The 27,808-nt window shown below is 38.1% G+C and overlaps 1 protein-coding gene across 2 annotated transcripts in view; it reads right to left on the bottom strand.

Annotated features, from left to right (window-relative positions):
* Positions 1–27,808, bottom strand: part of KITLG (KIT ligand) — an 82,907-nt gene that overhangs the window by 25,333 nt on the left and 29,766 nt on the right. For both annotated transcript variants that reach the window (XM_058568693.1, XM_058568692.1), the window contains exons 2-3: positions 23,113–23,226; positions 12,486–12,548 (exon numbers count right to left, since the gene is read on the bottom strand). In XM_058568693.1, the coding sequence (XP_058424676.1) occupies positions 12,486–12,548; positions 23,113–23,226 (177 nt within the window). The remainder of the gene's footprint in view (positions 1–12,485; positions 12,549–23,112; positions 23,227–27,808) is intronic.

The raw sequence follows: 27,808 nt of genomic DNA, 5'->3' as shown, positions 1-27,808 counted from the left end.
GCAATCATAAAGAGTACTGATGCCATGTAAAACAAATCAAACCACGAACCTTTTTCTACTTAGCAGAATATCTCTGTGGGGGAAGGTCAAGTAATTTATTTATTCTGAATTATATAAGTGGGCCATTTTATATTCATTTAACAGAACAGTCTTAATTAATATAATACAGCCAAAAAGGAAATTCGTTTATCTACAAATAGGTAAGCCCTAATTGCTGGAAGCATTCAGTGTCATTCAAAACTTTTAGGATTCTTGGCTCTGGCTTCAGATAAGTAAACTAAACAAACCTCCAAATGGGAATTAGTTCAATTAGGCCATTTCATTCAACTTATCAACCAAGTTCTCAAAGACTATGTGTTTCCAAAGTATATTCAGAATGGATTCTTTGCTTTGTTAAATCAACGCTTATCTCATGCATGTGCAAGTTCATATTTGCATCATTAACAAGTCTTTCTTCAAGCCGTCAGTCTTTCCTTTGGGGCTGAAATGCTCTCCAAGTTTCACTCCATTTAGGGAGGGACAATTCTCTTTAGACATTCAGCCCTATCAGCAAGGGGCAGATTTCCTAGAATATGGGATACAGCACATACTGTAAATATAGTTTGAATGGTATTTATATGGTAGAACAGCCTTCCACCAATTAGTTCATTCTGTTGTAATGGCGCAAAGTTTTCTGTGGCGAGCCAACTCTCCGTATTAATCTCTACAAACTCTCCTTGCTTCACTTTGTGAATATGCTGGCCTATCCTTCTCTTGGATTTCTGACATGTAGGAACCAAAATCAAATGCCTTTGTTTTGAACTAAGATACTCCTTTTGTTTCTGTGGTCTTTGCCTTAAATGAACAGGTTCCCTTTCTTTCTTTCTTTCTTTTTTATGGTTAAAATAGAAAAGCTTTTATTTACAGGTTTCTTATTTTTAAACTGGGGAACTCTAGGGTGCTTAAGTACCACTTCTGTTTATCTCTATTTTCAACTGAAGTCTATGTTTACATTCTGTATTCAGGTTCTTATTTAGCCATAACTACGCCCTCACCGCCCTCACCGCCACCCACCCTCTGTTTTCACATATCTAATCAACTGTCCAAGCAATCAACCTTTTCCAAGAAATTTTCAACCCTAAACCTGTAATTTCTTACACGATCTAATTCTAGCCCAATATCTGCCCTTTTAAAGTTATGAACAATTTGTTGATATGAACTTCTGGACTACAGTGCTGAATAATATATTTCTAAAAGTCTTGTAAGTCTATTTCATTCATTATTCACCCTTGCTACAATTTCCTCAGAAAAGACTACTTCAATTCAAAGTTCTATCCTTTCATTAATTCATGTAAACAGTTATATTTTAGCTTTTTAAGATTCTTGGATTTATTAAAGATAAAACTGAGATATACAAATAATATTAAATATAACCCAGTTTTGACCTGTCTGAGAGGGAACCAGTTTTGACTAGAACAGCAAGCAGTTTCGTAGTTTCTTTTTAATTAAACATAGTCAATGATTTGCAAAGAGAACAAAATGTGAACTAAATATTTCATTTGTGAGATGACAGGAGGTCTTTGTTTTTCAACACTTCCAAGATTATGATTAGGAAATAGATGATTAAAGGTTATGACATTCAAAAATGTAATTTTTTCCTTTGCCTTAATAACAGGCATTATCGTCACTATTTCTTATCTTTCAGAGACCATTTTAAACTTAAATAGTTCTATAGAAATATTAATTCACAACATTCATTAGAAGAATATAAAATATATTAATGTTCTCTATTTCACTAGTAGAAGAAGGTGAGGATTAGGAAAGTTGACAAAGCCACACAGGATATCAAAGAGGTGATGTAAAGAATACCTTTCATATTCCTGAAGTACATATAATTCAATGTTTTATTCACTCGTATACATACAAAAAGATAGAGTCGGGCCCTCAGTATCTGTGTGTTCTGCAACCCTGGATTCTGTGGGGTTGCAGAACCCACAGATTCTAACTGCGGACTGAAAGGCCTATGATGGGTGTGTCTCTACTGAACATGTGCAGACTTTTTTTGTCATTATTCCCTAAATAATACAGTACAACAACTATGTACATAGTATCTACATTGTTTTAGGTATTATAATTAATCTAGAGATGATTCAAAGTATATGGGACGGTATGCACAGGTTATATGCAAATACTACGCCATTTTATATAAGGGACTTGAGCGTCCAGGGATTTTGGTATCCACAGGGGTCCTGGAATCAATTCCCCACAGATATGGAGGGACGACTGTACAGTTCTTGCTTTGAAAGGGAAAACTTATCCGGATTTTTCTTCACTCCACACTCTCAATTTCTTACTTTCTTCCCTTGTAGCTTCTGTCATATTTTCCAGGTTAATTACAACAGCTTTAGCTAAGACTAGAACAACACACACTTTCTCTTCCTATGTATTTATAACATGTTATCATTCTAGAATGCTGACTGAATCGATACTGAATCAATATCCTTGACCTACTAGCATGCCAGGACCACTAGCTGAAGATTTGGTTAAAAACTGTGAACTTCCCCAGAGATTTTAAAGTGCTCTGAGCACCAAATTAATAATTTAACTAAATGATTAAATAAAAGATACAAAAATTAATATAATTAAAAGCATTCTAAACATAACTAGGAATACGACCACTTCTGAAAACCAACAATGGAAATATCCATGCACATTCTAAGACAATATATAAATTTAAAATAGATGATATATGAATTTCACAAGATGTGTGATATAACACTTCTGCAGTCCTGGAACTGGTAAATTTGAAACCCTAGCTGAAATAAATTGTGTGCTTTAAAAACCTCCTGGGGACTTGCTAAGTCTGGCCTGCTTTCTCCTCTCCACTCCCGGCTTCATTCAAGACACTGTTCTGGTTTATTAGTTGAAAGAATTTGACACGTTATTCTGCATCGGTCGTAGATGCAGAGACAGTCTGTAACAGCCATCACCAGAAGCTACATGGAATTAGAAGGTGCAAGTCAACAAAATATAACTTTTCTTCACGGATGCACTTGGCATTACTTTCCATTGGTAAAGAGATACCCGTGTGCTTCCTTTGGGGTCCTAAGGTAGGGATCTACACTGTGAGTGAGTTCTCTACAAAAGAGTTTGGGTGAAATACCCATTAGAGATTCTGGAGGAGAAAAGCCCTGGCTCATAAACTATGAGGCCTCTAAGGAATATTCATAAGGGGTATTCACCAGTCTTCTAAGCCAACTAATCTAATGACCAGCATTACCGCCCAGTTTGATTGTTTTTGTTTTGTTTTATTTAACGTGTGTCTAACCTCAGTCTTGCCAGAATTAGAGGTATGAATGCCCAGGGCACAAAGCACTCCTTTCTTGTGCTTCCAGCATCTACCTCCTGGCTGAGCAATCAAAAAAATCTAGATCCGTGCCATTACAATCACAACAGTTTAGATCTGGAAAGAATACCAAAGACCATCTGGTCCAGTCCCACCAACTCCATAAATGGGAAAGAGCAATGAAGTGGTTTGCCCAAGGTTACACAACAAATTTGAAACAGAAACATGAGAAACCAAGATTCACAAGCACTGGCCTAGATCTTTTACCAGTAAGCACAGACAAAGCACATACAGCTGAAGTATTCTTTCTGCCAGGTTCACCATGACTCTTGCGGTCTCACATCTGGACCAGGCACACTGATTCTCAAGCTCAATTAAGAGATTTCTTGGGAATGGAAATGGCTCTTTCTGCCTCATTTCAATGAATCCAGAGTCACACTGATGAAAGCAAATTTTTCCGAGCAATCGTCACGACCAAAGAGCAAAGGCCAATTGTCATCAGTGGACTCTCTTTATTCTCCTTCTGGTTTTTACTTTTAAGGCTCAAATCGAATACCCCTGCCACGCTCAAACATTCTATGTGCAGGCAAATTTAAAACATTCTTATAAAAGCACTTTGCAAAATGGTGTGTGCTCACATTACTAGTATAGTCTCCAAATCTTAACTCCCTTTTGGATGAGCTGGGTTTTCTCATGATTTATTTTAGCCCTTTCCCTAAACAATTAATTTGGGTCTTCAGTGTCCACTTCAGGCATCTAACTTTGCATTTTCTTGTTTGAATTAAAGTGATGTAGAAACCTCAACTGATTAAGATGGTAATCAGCCCAAACACTATAAATATGTGTTGTTTCCCAGGGCAGGCCTATAAATGGCCCCTGAGCCAGACACAAAATAGCAGAGTCAGAAAGGAACAGCGTGGGGAGGTGAGGGCAGCAATGATGAACTAGAGGCTCAGTTTCTAGTCCCAACTCTGTTAACACACTTCGTGATTTTAGGCAAGTCACTTAATCTATTCAGAGCCTCAGTTTCTCTATCCTTAACATAAAGGGGTCTGTCTAATCTGTGCTAGCCAATAGGAGGGCCATTAGCCACCTGTGGCTACTTATCACTCAAACTGTGGCTAGTGTGGCTGAGGCACTAAACGTTTAATTTTACTTAACTTTGACTTGTTTAAATTTAAAAATCAATACTTAATTTGGTGACTGGAAAACATTTAAGTATATTTGGAAAAGCTTAGGTACGTGAATCTGCACTTTCAATTGTCAATTTTATGAAAATCTAAATATGGAGTAAATATTTCTGATGAAAATTTAGCATCCAAACTGGAATGTGCTGTAGGCATGAAATACACATAAGATTTTGAATATTATGAAAAATAAGGTAAAATACTCCATTAATAATTTTATCTTGATTATAAGGTGAAATAATATTTTAGATTTATTGAACTAAATAAAGTTTACTTTATTTAATTTCACCTGTTCCTTTCTAGTTTTTTTTTTTAATGTGGCTACTGGACAATTTTTAAGATTACACGTTTATATTTCTATCAGACAGTAATTGTCTAGACGTTCTGAACAGTGTCTTAATATATTCACTTATTTAGTAAGATAGGCCCTGTAGTTTGAGTATACAAAAGAGCCACTTAAAAACAGTATTTAAGGGCCAGCCCAGTGGCGTAGTGGTTAAGTTCACACGCTCTGCTTTGGCAGCCCGAGATTCGCAGGTTTGGATCCCAAGCGCGGACCTACACACTGCTTATTAAGCCATGCTATGGCAGGCATCCCACATATAAAATAGAGGAAGATGGGCATGGATATTAGCCCAGGACCAATCTTCCTCAGCAAAAAGAGAATTGGCAACAGATGTTAGCTCAGGGCTAATCTTCCTCACCAAAAAAAAAAAAAAAGTATTTAATCACTTAACTAACATTTTATATTTACTCCTTTTAAATAAATACTTTCTTATTATATGGGAGATAGAAGTAAGATAAGTACAGTGTCTATTTGTCTGACTTCCTCTATTTCTATAGGAAGTACTCCAGATCATAGGGGTGGACCCTCAGTATCCATACTTACAACTGGGGAACTTGCCCTGGGGCCACAGCTGATTGGACAATGGTGGACCCCTGAGCACTAATCAGAAAGTCCCTCCCCCAAATTAGTAGTGGTGATAGGAACTGATAATCAGTCTCTGAGCAGAGCCCAAACTGTAATATGTAAATTTGGAAGCTCTGGGGCAGTTCCATTCCACCAGGTGACTGGAACAGAGGAGAAAAATTCTGCACAGACAGAACAGAATAAGGCAGAGATTCAGAGATGAGGAAAAGAAAACCCGGTGGCTTTCCAGGCCTGGCTGGAGTGTCTTCATGAGGCCTGGCCGCATCCTTGCTCTTGACCGGAACACTGTTCTTCATCATCCTTATAATAATGGGACTTTTATTTGTTTGTTTGTTAAGCTTGAGTTCATTACTGTTAGTGAGAACCAAAGGACTCTAAACAAACAAGATGGGCTCCTTCAAGATTTGGAAATCAGACCTTTTTTTTTTTTTTTTTTACCAATAGTTAAATGTCTACTGGTAGGTAGTTTTTGAATAGCTACTACTTGCTTGAATGGTGAGGAAATACAAAAGAGTGAAAGATTTGATCCCTAATCTTTAGATAAATAAAACACAGTAAAAAGAGAAAACAACAATAATAATGATGACATCTGACAATTACTGTATGTATACTGTAACTTGGACTTTTCATATCTTAATTTTTCTCACAACAATACTTTGAGGCACAATTTTAGATAATAATACACAATTATTTAGATAAAAATAACACAATTTTAGATAGCTATGTAAGCGATATATGATCAGGTACCCAAAATGAATAGTTTCTGGATAAATTCTATAGAAATTCAGAGATAATGAACTAAAAGGTAAGGTCCACAGAGCAGATACCAGGTCAGTGCTGACGACCACTGTGTCCCCAGCACCAAGCAAAAGCACAGAGTAGGGATGATGTCAATTTTTATGGGCCAAATGATAGAGGAGAAAGAGAGCACGGTCTGGAACAGTAGGAAATGGCTTTGTGAGAAAGAGGGATCTTAAGCTGACCTTGGAGGAGATGACCACTAAGATGCTTTTAGCCCCCAGATAATTGCATGATTCTGGGGGTAGAATTTGGGTGAGTGGACAGGAGAGGAAAGGGCATGCCTGGCAAAGAGAAGTAGCACTAAGCAAAGTCCTGGAGCTGAGAAAAAGCAGCATGATGTAAGGAGGCAGGGATGCATCTGGCTAGGGTGGTGAGTTTGTGTTGGGGAATAATGGGTATTAAGATGAGGTGGTTAGGGTGGGGTGAGATTCTTGAGAGTCAGGAACATCAGATTCAGGAAGTGGCTTTTAGCCTTCAGTCATTAGGAACAATGAGAAAGTTGTGAATACGGAAATGACTCACAAGGAGTGTAACAGAAGGCTCAAGGAAACCATGATTCCTCAAAATTGCATAACACTCTTACACTTTTTCTCTCCTGTCCCCTCATCCAATCTCTACCCACAGAATCATGCAATATCTCGTGGCTGAAAGCACCTTAGTGGTCATCTCCTCCAAGGTCAGCTTAAGATCCCTCTTTCTCCCAAGGCCATTTTCAACTGGTCTATTTTTTATAAAATGCACACGTACCTAAAAGAAGATAACAGTATCATCGAGGTGCAGATACTGTGTGAGGAGCTACAGGCATCCACCTCATCATCACAATCTTGTGGCTTCTCTTTAGGTCAAATTTGTGCCTCAAGGAAGTTACAAGTGATGAATATGTTGAAAAACTTTTCTCCTTTACTTTCACTCCTTTTCCTTCTTCACTTTCTCTCAGCAGATAATTCCTTAAGTGCCTATCCTCGATTAGGCACTGAAGACATAAGACAGAGCAAAAATATACAATTCCTGCACTCATCAAGTTTACAGGTAAATGGAAGATTATCAGTTAAATAACTCCACAAATAAGTGAAAAACTGCTCCTCTGAGGAGTGCTACGAAGAGTTTCTAACAGGAGAATTTGGCTTCACCAAAGAGGAGAGGGAAGGCTTCCTTAAAGAAATGAAATTGAAACCCAAAGAGTTAGGAGTTACCTAAACAAAAGCACCCACCAGCATTCCAGGTAAGAGAAAGCCATGCACAGAGGAACAGCGACAGAAGGGAACAGGCGAGGGTGAGGGACTGAAAAAGGATTTGAAAAGGTGCCAGATCATGAGAGCCTTGAAGGCCTTAAGGAGCTCTTGTTCCTGTTTCCTAGGATCAACAGGGTAGCCATTCAAAGTATATGCCGGAGGGGTGAAAGATCAGGTGTATTTGTTTAAAAAAAAATCACCCTGTCTACTCAAGAAGAGTCAAAACCTCAAATGATAAACCCTGGGCTAGCAAGGGAGACAGGGAAGGCCCAGAAGCAGCAGGGCCAGGCAAACAAAGATGGGAACAGCTGCCTGATGAAACTGAGTAGTGAAACATACCCAAAGAAGGGTCCTTCAGAGACAAGATGGCCGGGGGGCTTTTGTTACAGTAACGCCATGCACTGCCCAAGACTTCCTTGTTTAAACCAACCTGCCTTTAAAAAATAACTTAATTAAAAAGTGACATGACAGTCAAGATTGGTTCAGGTAAGAATCATGAATAGATGCTAAATCTGTGGGAGAAAATTTGATGAGGAGCTACATGTTTACAGGGTCTTCAAGACTGCTTATTAATCGCTTATTAGTTGCTAATGAGTAAATGCACCAAAAGAGTGGAACTTCTTAAGTAGGTGATCAAAACAAACAGCACCATGAGGGGAAGACAGACAATGCGTGCCTCTGGATGGGAAAATGTGAGGACACATCATCACTTATGTAACACTTGGCTTGGAATGGATAATCTGAATACAATTAAGAAACATCAAAGAGAAACATTTTTGTTCAAAAATTTCCATGTCAAAAAGACAAAAGAAGGCTGAGGAACTCTTCAAGTAGACTAAAGAGACGTGATGTATTAGTTTCCATGAACTTAGTGGCTTGAAACAATACAAATTTATTATTTTACAGTTCTTGAGGTCAGAAGTCCAAAACAGGTCTTACTAGGTTCAAATCAAGGTGTTCAATGGGGCTGTTTCTGCTATAGGAGAAACAGCCTTTCTGTTCTCCTATAACAGAAAGGAGAACCCCTTTTCCAGCTTTTAGAGGCTGCTTGCATTCCTTGGCTTGTGGCCCCTTCCTCACATCTTCAAATCACTCTCTCTAGCTCTCACCCTCCTGCCTCCCTCGTATAAGGATTCATGTGATTAGATTGGACCCACCTGGATAATCCAGGATAATCTATCCATCTCAAAATTCCTAATTTAATTACTTCTGCAAAGTCCCTTTTCCCATGTAAGGTAAAATATTCACAGCATGAGACATCTTTGGGGAGCCATTCTGCCTGTTGCACGTGATATCAAAATGCAAATCATGATCCTACATTGGATCTTGTACTGAAGGGAAAAAAATGCAAAGGAAAAAAAAAGATAAAATTGAAATACAGCCAATAGATTGAAGTATTTTAGTTACTGCTAAATTTATTGAAGCTGACAACCATACTGTGGTTACATAAGAGAAAATCCTTTACTTAGAAAATACACACTGAAGTATTTAGGGGTAAACAGCCATTATGTATACAACTTAACGGGTTTAGAAAAACAATAAAACACATATGTGCACACAGAAAGTAAGCATTTACTAAAGCAAATGAGGCAAAATGTTAAAAGTAGATGCCTCTGGATTAAAGGGTATATGGGTGTTCTTTGAATATTCTTACAACCTTTCTGTAAATTTGAAATTATTTCCAAATAAAAAGTTAAAAGAAAACTGATAAATATATCATTTATTTTAACTAAAAATTGATGAAGAATTTTTTACTCAAAACCACGAGCAACTCATACTTTTTTTTATAGACATGAGAATGACAGCAGAAGTGTGGCACAAATTCAGCAACTCAATTTTTGTTCTTTCTACAATACTAGCAAATCGAAAGGATCAGAAATGTTGAGGATTTTTAAGGTTAGGAACTTAAAAGAAATCCTAACAGTCTGGCAATATTATAGTTTCAAAGAGTTTAAAATAGAATTGGTTATTATCGTTGGATTTAAACACCAACTGTTTGATCACATCCTGCTATTTGTGAGAGAGAATCTGCTAGGTCATTTTCTAAGAAAGCCCTTAGAAAAGTAGCCTCCTCTTTTCAGTAGTTAGCTGATTTTTAAAACAAAGCAAAAAATAAAGTGTATTCTATTCTAGAGCTTTCTTCCGCCCAGTCCCTCAGGCAGAATTTTATTGCTTTGGCCCCAGAGAATCCTTCTGGTGCCTGTCCTGACTCCCACTCCACCCTTTATTGTTTCAAGACAAAAGATAAGGCAGCTGGGACTCTGACCACTAACAAATAATCAGGGGCCTATCCACTGGGAAACTCCTCTGGTCTTGGCAGAAACTAACATTTTAAAATGAAGGTAAAACAAAGCAGAAGACCCCCCTGTTTCTGCCCAACGCCCTCTGCACGGGCTTGTTCTTCTTGCCAACTGTGGGAGCCGAGAACAGAGTTTCTCCAGTTGTGCCAAGACGGTGTGCCAAGATCAAATAATAGTGGACTTTTCTCAATTACAGAAACAAGAAAAAAATATGTGGCACTGAATCGGGTTTATTTTTACAAGTTTGGCTCTTGTTATTACCAGCCCACACTGAAATCTATGACTATACCAGCACAAAATAATCTATTTCGTTATTTTCAGTTTAACACTTGTTGTTTTTCAAAGAGCAGCATAATTTCTTTGAGTGAGCTTGGCAATCACAGGGCTAAATGCTTCTACAGTCGGCAGCAGGGTGTGCCTTTATTACTTACATGCTTCATTTACAACACTTTCCCTCGCTATTGTAATTATTTAGGGACTCACCTTCTGTAACCCAGGGTTAAGAGTCAGATGACCTGGGGTTTCTCTTTAGGACTCTGTCACTTTCTAGTTGTATAGCCTTGGGCAAAATACTTCTCCGCTGTAAACCTCACGTGTTATTTGTAAAATAGGAACCATAGTAGCTATCCTGCCTTCCTCACAGGGCTTTTCTAATTATCCAGGGAGATACATATGTTAAATCATTTTGAAAATAGAAAAGCCAGATAATTTCTATAAGCCAGAAAATATTACAAGGCCAGATACTTTTCCCCTCAGTTATTACTCAAGTTTTTGAACATCAGTCTAATTGATGTGTATTTGTTTCTTAAAGTATCTGGTAAAGGGTTGTCTCCATAGTTTTTCCTAAATAAATACTTGCTGACTGAGTGATCAGATGATTAGATTAACTTTCAGACTGCTATAATTTTACATTCCTATTTCCAGAGAACGCCCCCTAATTCAACAGGACAGACATTGACCTAGACTTAAGGATAATTGGTTCAACATGAATATACATGTTCTAAGAAGTTCTAAGGAACTTTAGATCATGCTAAAATGCTTTCTTTACTAAATAAAAAGAAATATGCCTTTGACATTCTCTGGAAATAATATACTTGTAGTTTTTGAAAGACTTTTCAAGCACAACCACTTAGTGATGTGCTTAATACACTTAAACTGGCAATAATTTTGATGGACTAATCCACAGAAATTACTCAAAGCCTAAGACAACTTGCACAAGATGGATGTGTAATAAGAATTTGGTAAATTACAGAAAGATGTCAACTTGCAGAGCAGAGAGTAACCCAGATGGTTTTAAATTAACCATACATTAAGAATACAATACAGTAGTTAAAATGAATCAACATGGAGCAACATGTTACATGTCAAAGGCATGTTGCAAAATATAAGCAAGTTACAAAGTGGTATATGCAGTATAACAGCATTAACATAAACTATGAAAACATGCAAATATCTTATGTATAGATGCATAGTTTGCAGTAAAAGTATAAGAGCATGCAGGGCTACCGTGCACTGTAGGGCTTGACCCAACTCCAGGGGATGCTCTTCTCATGTCAAGCCCTGAAAACATGCATTGGAATGAAAAATTCCAGCTCAGAATACTTGTTCTTAGGAGACAAATTGTCCCTAACAGACAAAGTGAGGACTAATGGAGATAGGAAAGGGGCATACAGGGGGCTTTAGTTATATTTATAATGTTTCATTATTAAAAAATTTATTTGAAGCAAACATTGCACAATGGTAAGGTTTGACAAGCTATGTGATGGTTACTCAGGCAATTACAGGATTCCCTACACTTAAAATATTTCTTCATGTATGAATTCTGATACTGTGTAATGAAAACAATAATTTAAATTTCCTGGTTGCAGTAATAAGTATTTATAAACATACCCACATACTTTTATTGTAAGGTTCTAAGAATCTATTGCAGTAATAAATTCTGAGATAAAATATTTTGTGTTCTCAAATTAACTAAGAAAGAGATTTATAATCCAGGCATTTGTGACAACATGGATAGACATTGAGGGCATTATGCAAAGTGAAATAAGTCAGAGGGAGAAGGTCAAATACCGTATCATCGCACTCATTAAGTAGTAGACAATAACGACAACAAACAAACACATAGAGACAGAGATTGGATTGGTGGTTACCAGAGGGGAAGGGGAGAGGGAGGAGGGCAAAGGGGATAACTGGCCACATGTGTGGTGATGGATTGTGATTAGTATTTGGGTGGTGAACATGAGAACATGATGTAATCCATGCAGAAATAGAAGTATAATGATGTAAACTGAAATTTATACAATGTTATAAACCAATGTTACTGCGATAAACAAAAAATTAAAAAAAAAAAAAGAAAGAGACTTATATAGGACCTTTTCAGGTATGAAAAGAATTTACCTAATTTTGCACTCAAGCCTTTTTAGGGGGAGGCTAAAGGACAAAGAGAAATTTGTGGCTAGCCCTGAGGAAGATGATCTTATTTACTTTGGGAGTACAGATCTAAGATATGTGTATTGAAATGTTCACCCATAACTAAAGTTTACCAGTTGCTTGAGGGAAAAAAACTATGCAAGTCAAATTCCAAAGATATCTTCTGCAAATCCTGACAATTAGCAAACTCCTAATATAACTTTCTCTCTCAATACGAATGATCCCATCTCTTTTGTCAGCTACTAAAATGAAAGTCTTAGAAATGTACAGTTTACATACCAAAATGTCCATCCCGGGGACATATTTGAGGGCTATCTTATAGTCTTTTGGAAGATTTGCCACCTACAGAAACCAAAGACAGAAAGAAAGAAAAAAATCCGTGAGAAAAATCCATACATATCAATTAATCATATTGTTTTTAGTGGTTGGTAGAAAAACACATACAAACCTGTTATGTTTTTAAGTTACCAGTGAATTTCAATATTTACATATATAGTGATTTTTCATTCTTGATTTCCCTTTGTAATCAAAGGTACTCTCAAAAAATAAAGTAAGTGATAATACAAATCTATTGGACTCCACATTCAGTAATGGGTGGCCAAGTATTACCTACTGAGTTTTGGAAACATGATCTGATTTTCAATTTTCATCTGTGGTCTTAGAATTCCCTTCCAGGACTATTTTCCTACTTCTTCCTCCATTGAATCAGTAATGCAATATATTTTTCTTGTCAGTGGTTCTCAAAGTGATGTGTCAACATCACCAGGGAACCTGTTAGAAATGCAAATTCTCAGGCCGCACCAGATCTACTGATTCTACTTAACAAGGATTCCCGGCGATTTCAATGCCTGCTCAAGTTCGAGAACTACTGTTCTATGTTGATCCTAGAAAAAATGTCAGTGAAACTTCAAAAGAACGCTACTTATGAAATGCAAATGCTTTATAACTTAAATAATTTAGGAAGATTCACTTCTGTGATATAACCTAATCCACTTACCTAAGACTGAGCATTTGAGATGCCTCAAATGTTTACCTAGCTTCTATTAAAGGCTTTAAAAAAATATCTAACACATTTCCATGAGTCATCGTGGCATAAGTTGGACACGTACCCAATTTGGAACCAGGGAATTGGGAACAAATCTAAACTCTGTACTTTGGTTTCTCTCATCTGTAAAATGGAGATAAATGTACCAATGTCAGATAGTCAGTGAATGTGTCAAACACATCAATCCATATTCACTCAATCCATAAACACTCAATCCATATTCTTTATTGAGAGCAATATTGGCAACTGACTTCCAAGGCATATATCCTGGTAAGTTACACAGTTCTAGGTTCTCTTGTCTCTTTTTCTAGATATAGCACCAACTCTGTCATCTCACCCTTCTAGCACTGTTAAAATTTCCAGCTGAATAATACAGCCAACAACTGATTTAGTCCACTGGGTCTTAAAACAATATACAATATAAAAATGTCATTTTGCACTATTACATCTTCAGTGGGTCTACCTTGCTTTTGCAGACTTATTTTCCCCTTCGTCCAGTCTCTAAAGGCTCAACTGTTCCCCATAGGAAGCTGGGATCTTGTGCCTGTGTGCTGGACTAGGTCATCTCTGACAAGTCTCCTGTAAACAATCTATATGTTTCTTCTTGGCCTTGCCAATGACTTCTAGAATCTGAGAACAATTTGGTGAGAAAAGAATCCAGGCAAAGGCATAAGTAGTCAGAGGGGAGCCAAGGCAGTAACTGATCCCATTGTGCTCACTACCATTTGACCTCCAGTGGTACCACCTCACACTCATCTCAGCCTTGAACCTAACACTTAGCAAATATTTACCATGTGCAGGCATAGGGCTCAGTAAGGGCTTATGTTGCATGATCACATCCAATCCTCAGATGCCTGTGACATATTATCTCTATCTAACAGATGAAAAACTTGAGGCTCAAAGAGGTCAAGTAACTCGACTAAGGCCACACCGCTACTATGTGTTAAGTCTGGACTAGAACTCAGGTCTCTGACAGCAAGAGCCTCCCTCGCCTCTTAGCTCCACTACACATTTTCATCTACTCTCTGGACACTTGTCCTGGGTATTTTCCACTCATGAGGCTCAGCATCATCCCTCCTCATGCCATCCCCAATAAAATAGTAGAATCCTTGCTGCTTACTGAAAACACACCTGGGCTGTCACAGAAGGTGGCATTTTTTGTTTTTAATTTAGGGGCTACTCTCTTGCTCTTTACATTTAACTTTCTTCCTCTTGGTCAAACTTCACACCATACTTCCATAATTTCTTTTGTCTTCTGGATCTTCACCTTCAACTTTGAAAAGCAAAATGATCTAGTCACTTTGTGTAAACCCTGGTGGCAAAGACACAGCTGACACCTTTGCAGCTGTAAAAGCTGGAATCAGACTGAGTAGCAACATTCTATTTTGCTATGAACCAACCATGTAAATTAACGCCATTCCAGACAGAAAAACATGGCAAGAAGTGGCAGGTGTTCTGAACACAAGCTGCTTGACAATCTAGCCCCTCCTTAAGCATAATTTACATAATCAAAAAATAAATATAGAATCAATCGAATTAGTATTCAGAAAACTTAGGATCTGAGTATATATCCAAGGAGCAGAGAAAATGTAAGGGATATTCTGACCAATTCCATTTTATTAGTAATTTATATATAAAAATTGTTCAAAGAGGTCAAAAAAACCTTACAGTAAGTTCTCTGACCAACACACTGAAATCTCCACACCTTACCACTTGGGAGGTATATAATAAAGTAATTTCTGCATTAAATTGGTTTACTGATATTTAATTTCTGATGGGACTGAAAAGTAATACTATTTTTGAAAAATGCTTTACAATTTATAATAAGTTTGGATATACAGTCTCTACTACAATCCCATGAGATATATATACTATTAAGCCTATTTTACAGAAGAAAACATGGAGGTTCAGAGGTTAACTGGCATCTCAAGGTCAGAGGCATCAGGAGTACCTGGTGGGGGCAGGATGCAAACCCTGTCTCTGTGTGTTGTCTCAGCACAGTTATCTACAGAGCGGTCTCCCCTGTATGACCTTCTTGGCTTGCATTGGTTCCTTTCCAATTACATTTGGAAGAGAATTTAGGAAATCAAGTTGTAGATTTTTATGGTTGCTTCATGAATTATTATATTACTTTATAAGCATTTATAGCATATTGAATAGCATTCTGAAAACACAGATAACCTTGTGATAAATTTGGCTTCTCTGATGTATATTGATCACTGTAGAAACTGATTGAGTAGACAGAGCCTTTGGTCTGGAACTTGGAAGATGTTCCTTTGAGACAATTAGTTTGCTGTAGAAGTCACAGTACAGGTTCTGGGGACACACTGCTCAGGTCGGATTCAGGCCCTGCCATATGCTAACTCAGAGATCTTGGGCAAGTTACTTAATCTATTTAACCTCAATTTCCACATGTGTAAAATGAGAATCATGATAGAATCTAGCTAGTGGATTTATAAAGACTAAACAAGGATTAAATAATTTGTTTAAAATACTTCATGCTTGAGCATGGTATGTGAACAAGTATGAATTTTTATTATTATTAAATGCAATGGAGTGGGACATTCTGGATAGAGGAAGGGTCATATGCAAAGACAAAGAAATGGGAAAGCACAAGGTGTGCTTGGGAGACCAGGGACAGATAACTCAGGCTCCAGCAGATAAGAGGTAAGAAATATACCAGGAAAGCCACATTTGAGAAGAATCTGAATGTTGGGCTAAGGAGGCCAAATGGGAGGCAGTGAAGTTCAGTGGGACCAGTTCTACCACCAGAACCCTAGAGCAAGTCACTTCTGCCTCAGGCACCTCACTTCCTCTCTATGTAACTTCTACTCCTCATCTGTAAAATGAAGAAGGTAAACTAGATAATTACTGAAAATTCAGTCTGGTTTAAGCAGTGGTACTACACTGACTGTGTTTAAGCATGGAGAGAACATGATAGTAAATTTAGGAAGATCAGTCTGAAAGGATAGATTGGAGCAAGAAGAGAATAGAGACAGGGAGCAGTTTAAAAGACCTCTAGGAACGTGCCGAACACATGTTCAATATTTATACAGAGATTGGAAGCTGAAAAAGCAGGAACGTGGTTTAGAGTCCAGAGAAGTATCCTGTTGGTAGGGTTAAATGGATAAGTAACCAAGGCTACAGATTTCGAAAACAAATCTATTCTAATAAGTTCAGAGCAAAAAAAATAAAATAGAGCCCAATTGATGGAAAATTTTACCAAAGGCCAAATTATTCCAATAAGCTTTGTGGTTTGGAGCGCAAGGATGTCAATACTATGCCACAGTGTAAAATGTATAAAACTGCAAAAACAAGTCACTTGATGATGGGCTCACTTTATTAGGTGGGCCCCATTTGCTATCTTCTTTGGATGTCTTAAGGATTGACTATACTCAGTGACATTGGGGGGAAAAAAACAAAACAAAAACGCATACGGGAATAGCATGCGGAAACGCTGGAAACTGGGCCAAGGAAAAGTCTCTGCAAGCCTAACAGGCACTGGCTGCATCCCATTCCCAGCAGGTATTTGGACTCAGGAGAAGAACTCAGAGTCAGAACATTTAACTCCCTCTCTAGACCACTGACCTCATGATTCAAATGTCACTGAGGTCTCTGAAACTCCTGAAATCAGTGGCTGCTTGGACATCTTTGGTGCGACACTTACTGGTCTCCTTGCTTCTCCCAAGTTCTATATAAGAATCAAAATGCAGTAGTAACTCATGATTCCCTTGACACTATACATAAAATGTTGTGCATGTGAACCTTTCTGAGGGAAGAGCCCACAGTGTTCAGAATCTCATCAGACCCAGAGAAGTTTAAGAATCAGCACTGTAGAGGAAAAAAATTGTACACTTGAATTTAAATATCCCATTCACTCATGTACAGCAGCTTAGTGCAATGTTGGTTGTTCAGCCTTCAGAAATAACACAGGAGAAAGCTTTTTGCTTTTTTAGTTCTCCTAATAAGTCATCTCCTGTTAATACTAACTAAAAAGCTAACCAATGAGGTCAATTACCTTTAGTTTTCAAAGGTATGTTGTTTTTTTCTTAAATAACTCAATTAGTGATTTAAAAAAAATTAAGATGATAACTTCACAAGACTTTTCTATGTCATCTTTTCTCAGTGAATAATACCAAAATAAAGTTAGATGACTCGTCTCCTTTCAAATAGAAGAAATTAAACCATTTTTTGCCTATTTCACAGACACACCTTATGATGATGATTCCAATTAAGTAGTACTAAGTGAACTTCTATAATATGATCACTTCCTAATCATAAGATAAGACGACTACTACCCAGGAAACAAAATTCAAGAGGTTACAATGATAATTCTTAAATTGCAGTTGACATTCACATCCTAAATTAAGACATCATAAATGATAAACTGAGTTCTTGTGCTCCAGAGATAGGTCTTATGGGTTCAAACTTCTACTCCTCTTCCTATTTCCAGATGAGGATGGTCAGGTAACTTACCATCACCAGGCCTAACCAATAAACTGGGGGTAAAAATAACTACCCCCTAGTGTCATGAGGATTAAAGGAGAGATCCCTACAAAGTGTTTTGCTTGGTGCCTGGATACTCACACAATCACCACTGCTTTAAAAAGTCAAGGACCAGGAGACATAGTATCTAAGTGGTTTATCTTATGAAGGAAGAATAATTTTTTTCTTCACGATAATATTGACATGCTTGGTAAAACAGCAAGCCATCTATAGTTGTCAGTTTTTACAAATATTATTTCTAATACACATCTGTCCTGTCTTCGATTACTAAATGAGTCCTAAATTTAGCTTTAAACAGAGAAAGAAATTTCTACTGAGCACAGGAGCAGAAATTAAAATGCCAGGTATTGCAAACTAATAAAAAAAAAACTTTAATAACACTCCAACGATCAAATCATTGTTCTTCAAGGGTCAAACAAAACTATGTGAGACCTCTACTTTTAAAGAGAAGATATGCTTAGAAAAGCATAGAATTCACCTAGAAATGGGAAGACACAGAGACTCCAATTCTCCATTTTAATGCAGTGGTAATTCTATTTAAAGAATATTGTATTTGAAGAAGAAGAAAAATCAGAATTATTCAAAACTGTCCATTCGAAGTGTGAAAATTTGTTATCTGAGGATATTTTTATAATCTCCTATTATGTTAAACTTCAAGAATCATGTATTAATATAACCTACTTAAAATTAGTGCCTATCACAAGATGAGAAAAACTATGAATTCCTGAGTTTTAATTCTATTCTGACGTGTAGACTGACCTTGAAAAGACAGAGTAATTTCACCTTTACAAGATGGAGCTGGGACAGCAACCTGCCTTAAGCCTTTTGAGAAAGACAAATAATTACTCAATAGATATTTAAAGATAAAAAGGTTTTTAAAAAGCAACAAGGTCACACTTAATTAAATTCCTCCAAATGAAGGAAAAATATCATCACAAATGAAGGGAACAGTAGGAAGAACACAAGTGGAAACTAATTTAACTATTTCAATATTTGGATTCCTCCTCCTAACTGTCCTCTAGATACAAGTTTTTAAAGTTTGATCCATTCTCTTCCCAGACACTTGACCGTTTCTTAAGGCAGGTCTGAGTTCGCCATTTAAAAACAAGTCTTGCAACATTTTTTAGAAACAAACAAAACATTCTGTAAATAGATGAACTCTTATGCTGAGTAAACATGCCAAAAGGATTTCAAATGAAAACCATGGGGACTGTAGGGGCAGTACAGTGTCCAAGGAGAAATTAAAAAAAGATGACAGTCAAGTCATAAATCATGTGCTTCTGTGACATGCGAATCACCCCAAGCCAACAAACTTAAGGTTTGTGGGCACAGTGCAAGTTGCCACCTAATGCAAAGGTAGAACTGGTAGAGACTGCAAACGAATGATTTCAGTTGAAGAAATCATTGTGAGCACAGGGCACATAAGTACTGTCAACACACTTTCTTTCCCTCAAATAAAATGTACCAAGGTTATGCCTGCAAAGCAAATTCCTCTTGTTCTATATAACCTCCTTTAGTCAAGGCCTTACTGAATTATTCCAAAAGGTACAACCTGAAGAAGTATCATTACGGAATAAATGAATTTCAGAGTTAAAAAGGGCCTCCAAAGTCACCTCGTTTAGTAGTAGTTATACTTTGGGGTCACAGACTTCTCTGGGAAGCAGATGAAAGCTATACACCCTCTTCCCAGAAATGCATGCAAGGCACAATTTGGAGTTCCACTTGCAAGGGTTTGAAGTTTATAAATCCTAGATTAAGAACTACTGATCATGTCTTTGTTCCTCATTTTAAAAACCAGAAATTGAATCCCAGAAAAGTTCAGGGATTTATTGGTCCAAGTTCACACAGGTAACAGGAGAACTGGCATTCAAACAACCCAGTACTCCTGCCTGACTTCAGGACGCTCTGCCCACTGTTCTTTAGAGAGAGGATGTGATTATCTGTATCCATAAAACTCAAAGTTTAGTCATGCTGCTGTTTGAATGCATGAAATTAACGAGTTTTAGGCTAAGGATGGAAACATAGGTTCTTTTCAAACATGAAAAAAACCCAACATTCTAAGTATTATGGCTTAAGCAGCTCTGGCACCTCTATGCAAGTAAATAACCCCTGGGACGCCAGTGGTGGCACCCTGACAGCTGTACTTTTAATAAGTACCCTAAAAGACTGTGATTGGACGGTTCTCAAATGATATCCCACAAGGCTGGTTTAAAGCAGTGGCTTTCACATATTTTTTCATAAGCTGGATTCTTTTTTCAAGCCCAGTCTTATTTGGAAACCCAGATACATAAACAAAAGCAGAGTGGCTGAGTGGGGTCTCGGAGCCAGTTTGAAAACCACTGTTCTAGAAGACACAGCAGTGGCAATGTGACCAGGAGCTGGGCTTCACTCTCCTGGGTCTCAGTTTCCTTATTTATAAAATAGTTTGTCTCGATTGTCTCTAAATTCCCCTCCAGCTCCAGTATCCTATATTACACAAACACCACCACTACCATTCCCAATAGCTAATATTCAGCAGGACTTGTGCGTGCCTAGCATTGTTCTATTAACTTACTGAATCCTTACAATCACTCTATGAGGTTAAGTACCATTAATCTATTATACTGATGAGGAAACTGAGGCACAAAGATGAGGCACAGTTATGTGACAATAACTGTGGTAAAAAATGTATATATACATTCTCTTATTTAACCTATACCACAAAATTGGGAGATAAGAACTGAGATTAAGAAAGGCACTTATTGATCCAACGTCAAAGAGCTGGGATTTAAACTCAGGTCAGCCAGATTCCCAAATCCAGTCTCTTAACCAATATACTAGGACAGGTTGGGTCCTATATTATACCATGAAGTCTTTTAAATGGCATCCATTTATGTGTTGTTATTACGGTGTTAGTGATACGCATTCATATATTCATAGAGATGGCTTATCTCCCAAATTAGATTATAAACACTTTGAGATCAGGGATTGTTTTTATATTTTTCTATTTCTTACTCTATGAAATACAGGCTGTGCATTATGTAGGTTTTTATTCAATTGGAAGTGATTTTCTGAGTCCTATTTTTTATTAACTTCATTTTTTTCAATAATTCAAAGTAAACACACTAATTTCACTAGATCAACTCTTGAAATCAAAAATTTTCCCCGAGTCAGTTGCTGGAAGGGAGAAAAAACCCTTTTTTCAGTTTAATGATTTCACATTTGCCCTTGAGGCAAGAAATTATATTTTTGTTTCAATATTAATAAGTATCCCTTTCTAAGAATTCTTTCTCATTAATGCCTCTTGCCATTTTTCATTGTATCAACCAATATGTAACAGACTGAAAATAAGCAGATGGTTAAAGACAAGAATGGAAAATCTTAGAAGGTCCTTATAGTACCTACTTATGCCACTTGAAAATACCGGTTTGACATTTCACTGGAAGTGGTGCTCGTTAAGTAGTATTCCTCAAACACTCAGCAAATAATAATGCCTACAACTAATTTTTCTTAAATACCATGTTAATCTTGGATATGCTCAGCCTGTGGTCAGATATACCACCATCTTGCAACTATGCTTTATTGCCCACATCCTTAAAATTTGCTCCCTAGGACCAGAGGAGATCTCCCATGCTCTTTCTCAGCTCCACAGTTACACCAGCAGCCCCATGAGAGCTGTCATTTCCCAGCTGTGACTTACTTTAAGCCTGTTTTGGAGACTCATATTAATCTGACATCCATATAAATCTGTACAACATAGATGAAACTAGTCATAAGAAGAATTGAGATTAAATTTGGTCTCTCAACTTTGACAGAAGAGATCATTCAGAGCTATAGTTCTTAAACCTGCTTTCAGAAATGTCTTAAAAACGTAGATGCCTGGAGCTCTTCCTCAGACCTATGGAATCGGTGGGGCCCAGACACCTGTAATTTTAATAAGCACCACAGGTGTCATGATGCTCACCATAGTTGTGCACATCATTACTTCCTTCATTGGACAAACATTTAACGAGCGTCTTCTATCAATATTAAATTTAGAATATAAACATATATTTTCTTTTTAGTATAGTTTCTTGGGTCACAAATGAGCAAGCAACTTGAGGAAAAGGACCACGATCTACGTTTTTCAAAAAAAAAAAAAAACAACTCCCCCCTCACCCCCATCCCTATACGCAATACCTAGCTGGGCATATAGCAGGCAAATGTTGCATTGCTTTGGACACCAGCCCCTCAAATAAAACATGTTGATACATCTTCATTCAAACCTGGACCCTCTGGGTGTCCTTCTAAGGAATCTGCGTAAGGGGGTGGGGTGTGTGTGTGTGTGTGTGTGTGTGTGTGGCGCGGGGGGTTGTTCCTAATTCTGCTCTGAGGCAAAGCTAGCAACATCCTGACCATAGCGTTCAACTTCTGTTTTGAAGTCTGGCTATGAAGCCAAAATAAAACATATAAACCAGGAAATGTATATCAAGAGTAAGGAAGATAAATCTCTCAACAAATATACTTTGTTTTCTTTTCTCCTTATGACAACCCTCAATTCTTTCCTATTCTCACATCACCTCTGTTCTCTAGGCAATATTCAAATAACTGAGTGCCCCTCAGCTATTTTGAACCAGGGACTTAAGAAAAAGGCTTCCCAAACTTTGTTCATCCTGAAATCACACCCTGTAGCTCAAATGAGCATGTACAATCTCCCCAAGATCACGAGAGCTGGGAAGAGTGCATTCCAGATATTGTCTTATGCCCTCTCTCTCCGTGGCCTGCATCTTAAGAGAAGCACAGCATGAAGCTGGCAGCGACCAAGGGGCCCCCGTGTAAAATGGCTTTTGCTGAGGGAAGAGTTCCAACGTGCGAATGTGGCAGGTGAGTCTGGTCAACATTTGGGAAACAAATGACCCCTCCAACTATGTCCACTGAGGGAGCAAACACCCACCCACACGTGACAGAGTCTTCATGCTGTTGGAAGGGAGAGAATGGCCATCGCAGATCTCCTTTTGTTAGGCTTGTTCAAGAAGAATAGGAAGGCATGTGGAGGGGAAATAAGACATGCTGGGGCACCCACTAAAGAGATAATAGGGAACAAGCTAGTGCGGGCACACGAGCACACAGAGAACTCTCCAGCGTCCTTCACCACCCGTGAATGAGATGAAAAGACCGGCAAAGACACAAAGTCACTGCAGTGGTGTGCAGTGGGCCAGTTTGACCAACAGGTTCTCCATGACCTTAAATATCTCCGACCTGCTCTCTATCAACTTTTCAGAATAACTCAACGATTTCTTTCTTTGTCTTAGAAAAATACTAATTTAGGGCAAGAAAAAACAAAATCTCTTTCAAAAAGTACAAGAAAAGGAGTCAGGGAAAGCATTCCTTACTCACCAATTTTGTCACGTCTTTCACATCATCAGTCACACGGTTTTCGCAGATCCCTTTGGTTTTGACGAGAGGATTAAATAGGAGCAGTTGAAGATAAATGCAAGTGATAATCCAAGTCTAAACAAAAATAGAAAAGTTTCTGGTGTTAAAATCTGTAATCACTCAAACTATTAACAACTTATGCCTTAATGTGGAAAAGACAATCTACCGTATTAAAAAATGCTACTGGCTTAAATACAATTAAATGCTGAGCATTCAAACTAGGCTGACCAAATTTTTAAAAAATTCTTAGTTAAAATGTGGGTTAGATTTTTCATTTCAATGACATTATTGTTAACTTTTGTCAAAAGCTTTCTACAGCCAATTTCCTAGTGGCAATTAGGAATGAACTTGTAGCAACGTGTAAAGGATTTATCACTGAAGATGTTTTCTGAAAACTAGGGAATGCATAAAATTCATACCTTAAGGCACCAAAAGAAACTTTCTCTACTTTAAATGTAGACTGTTTGGCAGTTAACAGCTTAACCCTGAACAGTGCTTTAATCCAACAGTCTACAATAGTACACCAAGTCAAAGTGAGGGAGAGAGGGGTATTTTTAGAATTAGGGACAGAATGAGACATCAAAAGAAGCATTGTTTTGAACAACAGCTTTTTAGCCATTTAATAAGGAAAACTATTTCCTTAGTCAACAGGAAGCCATTCTTCAGTCCTAGCATGAATTAATCACAAACACACATATGCACTCATGTGCACCTCTTTGAAAATAACACTTTTAATCATGTATGATAGTTACTTTTGTGCATGACTTATTTTTTCTTATTACACTATATTTTAGGTTTTTAAGAAATTGGGCACATGATTTTTTTTCAGTATCTTTACAACACATAACACAGCACCTTGCAAATAAAAAGCTCTTAATAAATATTTGCTGGATAAATCAGTGACCAAAGTAAAAACAGTCTAAAGCTTCAAATTCAATACCTATTTATTGAGCACGTATTATGAGACAGGGACTGTGCCCATCACCAGAGAAACAAAGGTGATAAAGATGCCCTTGAAACTCACAGGCAGGTAAATAAATAACACCCACGTCTTGTGATACATGCTTTGGGAACATGAAGGAGGAAGTAATTAATCAATTAACCTTAAGGGGCAGAACTCATGGCAGGAAGAGTGCCAAGAAAAGCCAGAAACAAAATGTGATTCTGGCTGGACTTTGGAGGACAAGGAGTCTGCAGGAGTTGACAAGGAAGGGATGAGCATTCCAGGAAAAATAAACAGCATGAGCAAAGGCATGGAGACGTGAAGATATTTTAAAATGTGCGAGCTCCTTTATGAGTTAACATTCATCTATAGCATCTTAAAATTACACAAACGCCCATCTGCACATGGCTAGAAGTCTTTCCTATTTATGTAGGTAGCCATGTATTAAAAGGAACTAGATTATTATTTTAAATTAATATCTGCAAGCTAACTAGATATTACAGTGAACCAAGTAACAATTATCATTTACTAAAATTTCTAAGACTACAATGCTGCCTAGATAGATAATAGTGGCTTGTAAATAAAATTAAAATCCTTTTATTATCTTACCATTGTGATCTATTTTAGCAGTAATCCTGCTTAATTTTGTTTAAGGTTATTTGAGCACTGTGCAGTCATACTCTTCATAGCACCATCTCCTTTGGACTGAAATGAAGACTAAATTGTGTAAACCATTTCTGTTTGGGAGATTCTTCTTTTGGACAATCCCAACATATAAAATCTCCTCTAATAACTTAGTTCTCTCTCATGTATGTAAATATAATGGATTAAACTCAGGTTTTCATTTTATATTGTCATTGCTAAGACCTAACCCCCTCTTGAAATATATTTCTCCAAGATCCTCTTCCATGATATGACTTGGGAATCCTCCCTAAGGATCTCTGTAAATAGCCAATCTCACTTATAACCATATTCATATTCTAGGCTCAAAGAAATATAAAGGCAGAAATTTTCTGTTACTTCTCTTCACCATGCCTTACACCTGGTATTGAAGACACACTAAACCAACATTTGTTCACTCATTCATTCAGCAAATATTTACTGAGCACCTAGAGTGTGCCAGGAATTATTCTACATGCTTGGGATATATTAGTAAAAAAGGCAAAAATTGGGCCCGCCCTGGTGGCCTAGTCGTTAAGTTCAGCACGTTCCACTTCAACGGCCCAGGTTCAGTTCCCAGGTGTGGACCTATACCACGCGTCTGTCAGTGGCCATGCGGTGGTGGCGACTCACATACAAAAAGAGGAAGATTGGCAACAGAAGTTAGCTCAGGGTGAATCTTCCTCAGCAAAAAAAAAAAAAAAAAAAAGGCAAAAGCCCCTGCCTTCACAAGGCTTACCTTCTAGTGAGGGAAGGTGGACCATAACCAATAAACATAATAAGTAATCATATAGATTACATAGTATGCCAAAGGTGTTAAGTGTCATGGAAAATGAAAAATTAGATCAAGGTAAAGGGGATTGGGATTATAATACCTACTCTGCTCTACTAGTAGCTGTGTTCTTAGGTTTAAGTTGACAACCACACTCATGAGGCACTGGAGGCTTCACCCAGTACCAAGTGCACTGCTGAACTTTAAGGAAGGATACAGGACAGGCAACAAGAGAGCAGGCAGAGCACGGGCAGAGCAGAGGTCTCCAGACTCCCGGGCAGTCTCTAACGGCCACATATCACTGCACACTTGGGATGGGTGTGGCAATGACAGATGATGTTGGGTTGGCAGGGCCACTTCTTGGGCTTATACCTTGCTAGTTAAGTAGCCCATTCAGGGGCATATGATGAGCTTCCATTCATTCTCCATCACAGCTACCTCCCACCAGCACCAGTCTCAACAATCAAGTACACAGAGGTGCCTGTTCTGCTATCTAGCAACCTCAGCAGGATTCTCTCGGATGAAGTTTAGGAACACTCCCATAAATTGCTTGAGTTCTTGTTGCAAGGAAGATTATAGAGAGGATCAAATCCCTAAGCATCCCTGAATCTAGAGAAAAGGCCACAGAACCAGCTGTTACCTCTTTTTTTTTTTTTTGTGAGGAAGATCAGCCCTGAGCTAACATCCATGCTACTCCTCCTCTTTTTGCTGAGGAGGACCGGCTCTGAGCTAACATCTATTGCCAATCCTCCTTCCCCTACCCCCTGCAAAGCCCCAGTAGACAGTTGTATGTCATAGTTGCACATCCTTGTAGTTGCTGTATGTGGGACGCGGCCTCAGCATGGCCGGAGAAGCGGTGCGTCGGTGCGCGCCCGGGATCTGAACCCCGGGCCGCCAGTAGCGGAGCACGCGCACTTAACCGCTAAGCTGTGGGGCAGTCCCACTGTTACCTCTTTCTTTCCAGAGACTGCAGTATGCGGGGAAACAGCTTGAAATTTTAAACAGGGTGATATTTGGTGGTGCCTCATTGCGATGGCACTATCTTATCAAAGACTGGATGGAGCTAAGGGAGTGATCCATGCAGGCATCTGTGGGAAGAGTACTGCAGACAGAGAGACAAGCTGGTGCAAAGGCCCTAAGGTCTGTTTAAGGAATGTGCTTTATTGAAGGAAGAGTAAACCAGGGGGCAGGAGAAGACGATGATGTCCGAGAGAGAATGGAGAAGCCAGATCATCTTAGGGTCTTGTACCTCGCTATCTGGACTTTTGACTTTTACGGTGAATGAAACAGGATTCATTCCAGGATTCTGAGCATAGGAGAGATATGAACATATTTTGAAATTAAAAAAAAAAGACTGTTTGGAAGTTTCTTACAAAACTAAACATACTGTTACCATATAATCCATCAATCACACTCCTTAGTATCTACCCCAAGGAACTGAAAGACTGTGTCCACATAAAAACTGGCATACTGATTTTTATAGCAGCTTATTCATAATCACCCAAACTTGGAAGCACCCAGGATGTCCTTCAGTAGGTGAACGGATTAATAAACTGTGCTACATCTGGACAATGGAATATTATTCAGCACTAAAGAGAAATGAACCCTCAAGCCATGAAAAGACATGGAAGAACCCTAAATGCATATTACTGAGTGAAAGAAGCAAATCTGAAAAGGCTAAATGCTGTGATTCCAACAATATGACGTTCTAGAAAAGGCAAAACTATGGAACAATAAAAAGATCAGTGGTTGCCAGGGGCTGGAGGGGAAGGGATGACTAGGCAGAGCACAGAGGATTTTTAGGGCAGTGAAAATACTTTGTATGATACTATAATGGTGGATATATATCATTACACACTTGTTCAAACTCAGAATGTACAACACCAAGAGTGAACACTAATGTAAACTATGGACTTTGGGTGATAATGATGTGTCAACGTAGGTTCATTGCTTGTAACAAATGTACCACTCTAGTGGGAGAGGTTGATAATAGGAGAGGCTATGCATGTGTTGGGGCAGGGGACATATGGGAAATCACTGTACCTTCCTCTCAATTTTGCAGTGAACCTAAAACTGCTCTAAAGAAATAAAGTCCCTTTGAAAAAAAAAAGATCGCTTTGATTGCTGTTGTGAGAACAGACTTTAGGGTAACAACAGGTAGAAACAGAGAGACCAGTTAGGGGCTATTGCTATAATCCAAGCAAGAAAGGGTTGCAGCAATGCATTGAGCAGAAGTGCTTAGATTCGCTATGTCTCCTGAAGGCTGAGCCAGTACGGTTTCC

This window comes from Diceros bicornis, chromosome 25 (assembly GCF_020826845.1).
Source record: "Diceros bicornis minor isolate mBicDic1 chromosome 25, mDicBic1.mat.cur, whole genome shotgun sequence".
NCBI classification, from domain to species: Eukaryota; Metazoa; Chordata; class Mammalia; order Perissodactyla; family Rhinocerotidae; genus Diceros; species Diceros bicornis.
This window is presented reverse-complemented; position numbering and strand designations above follow the sequence as displayed.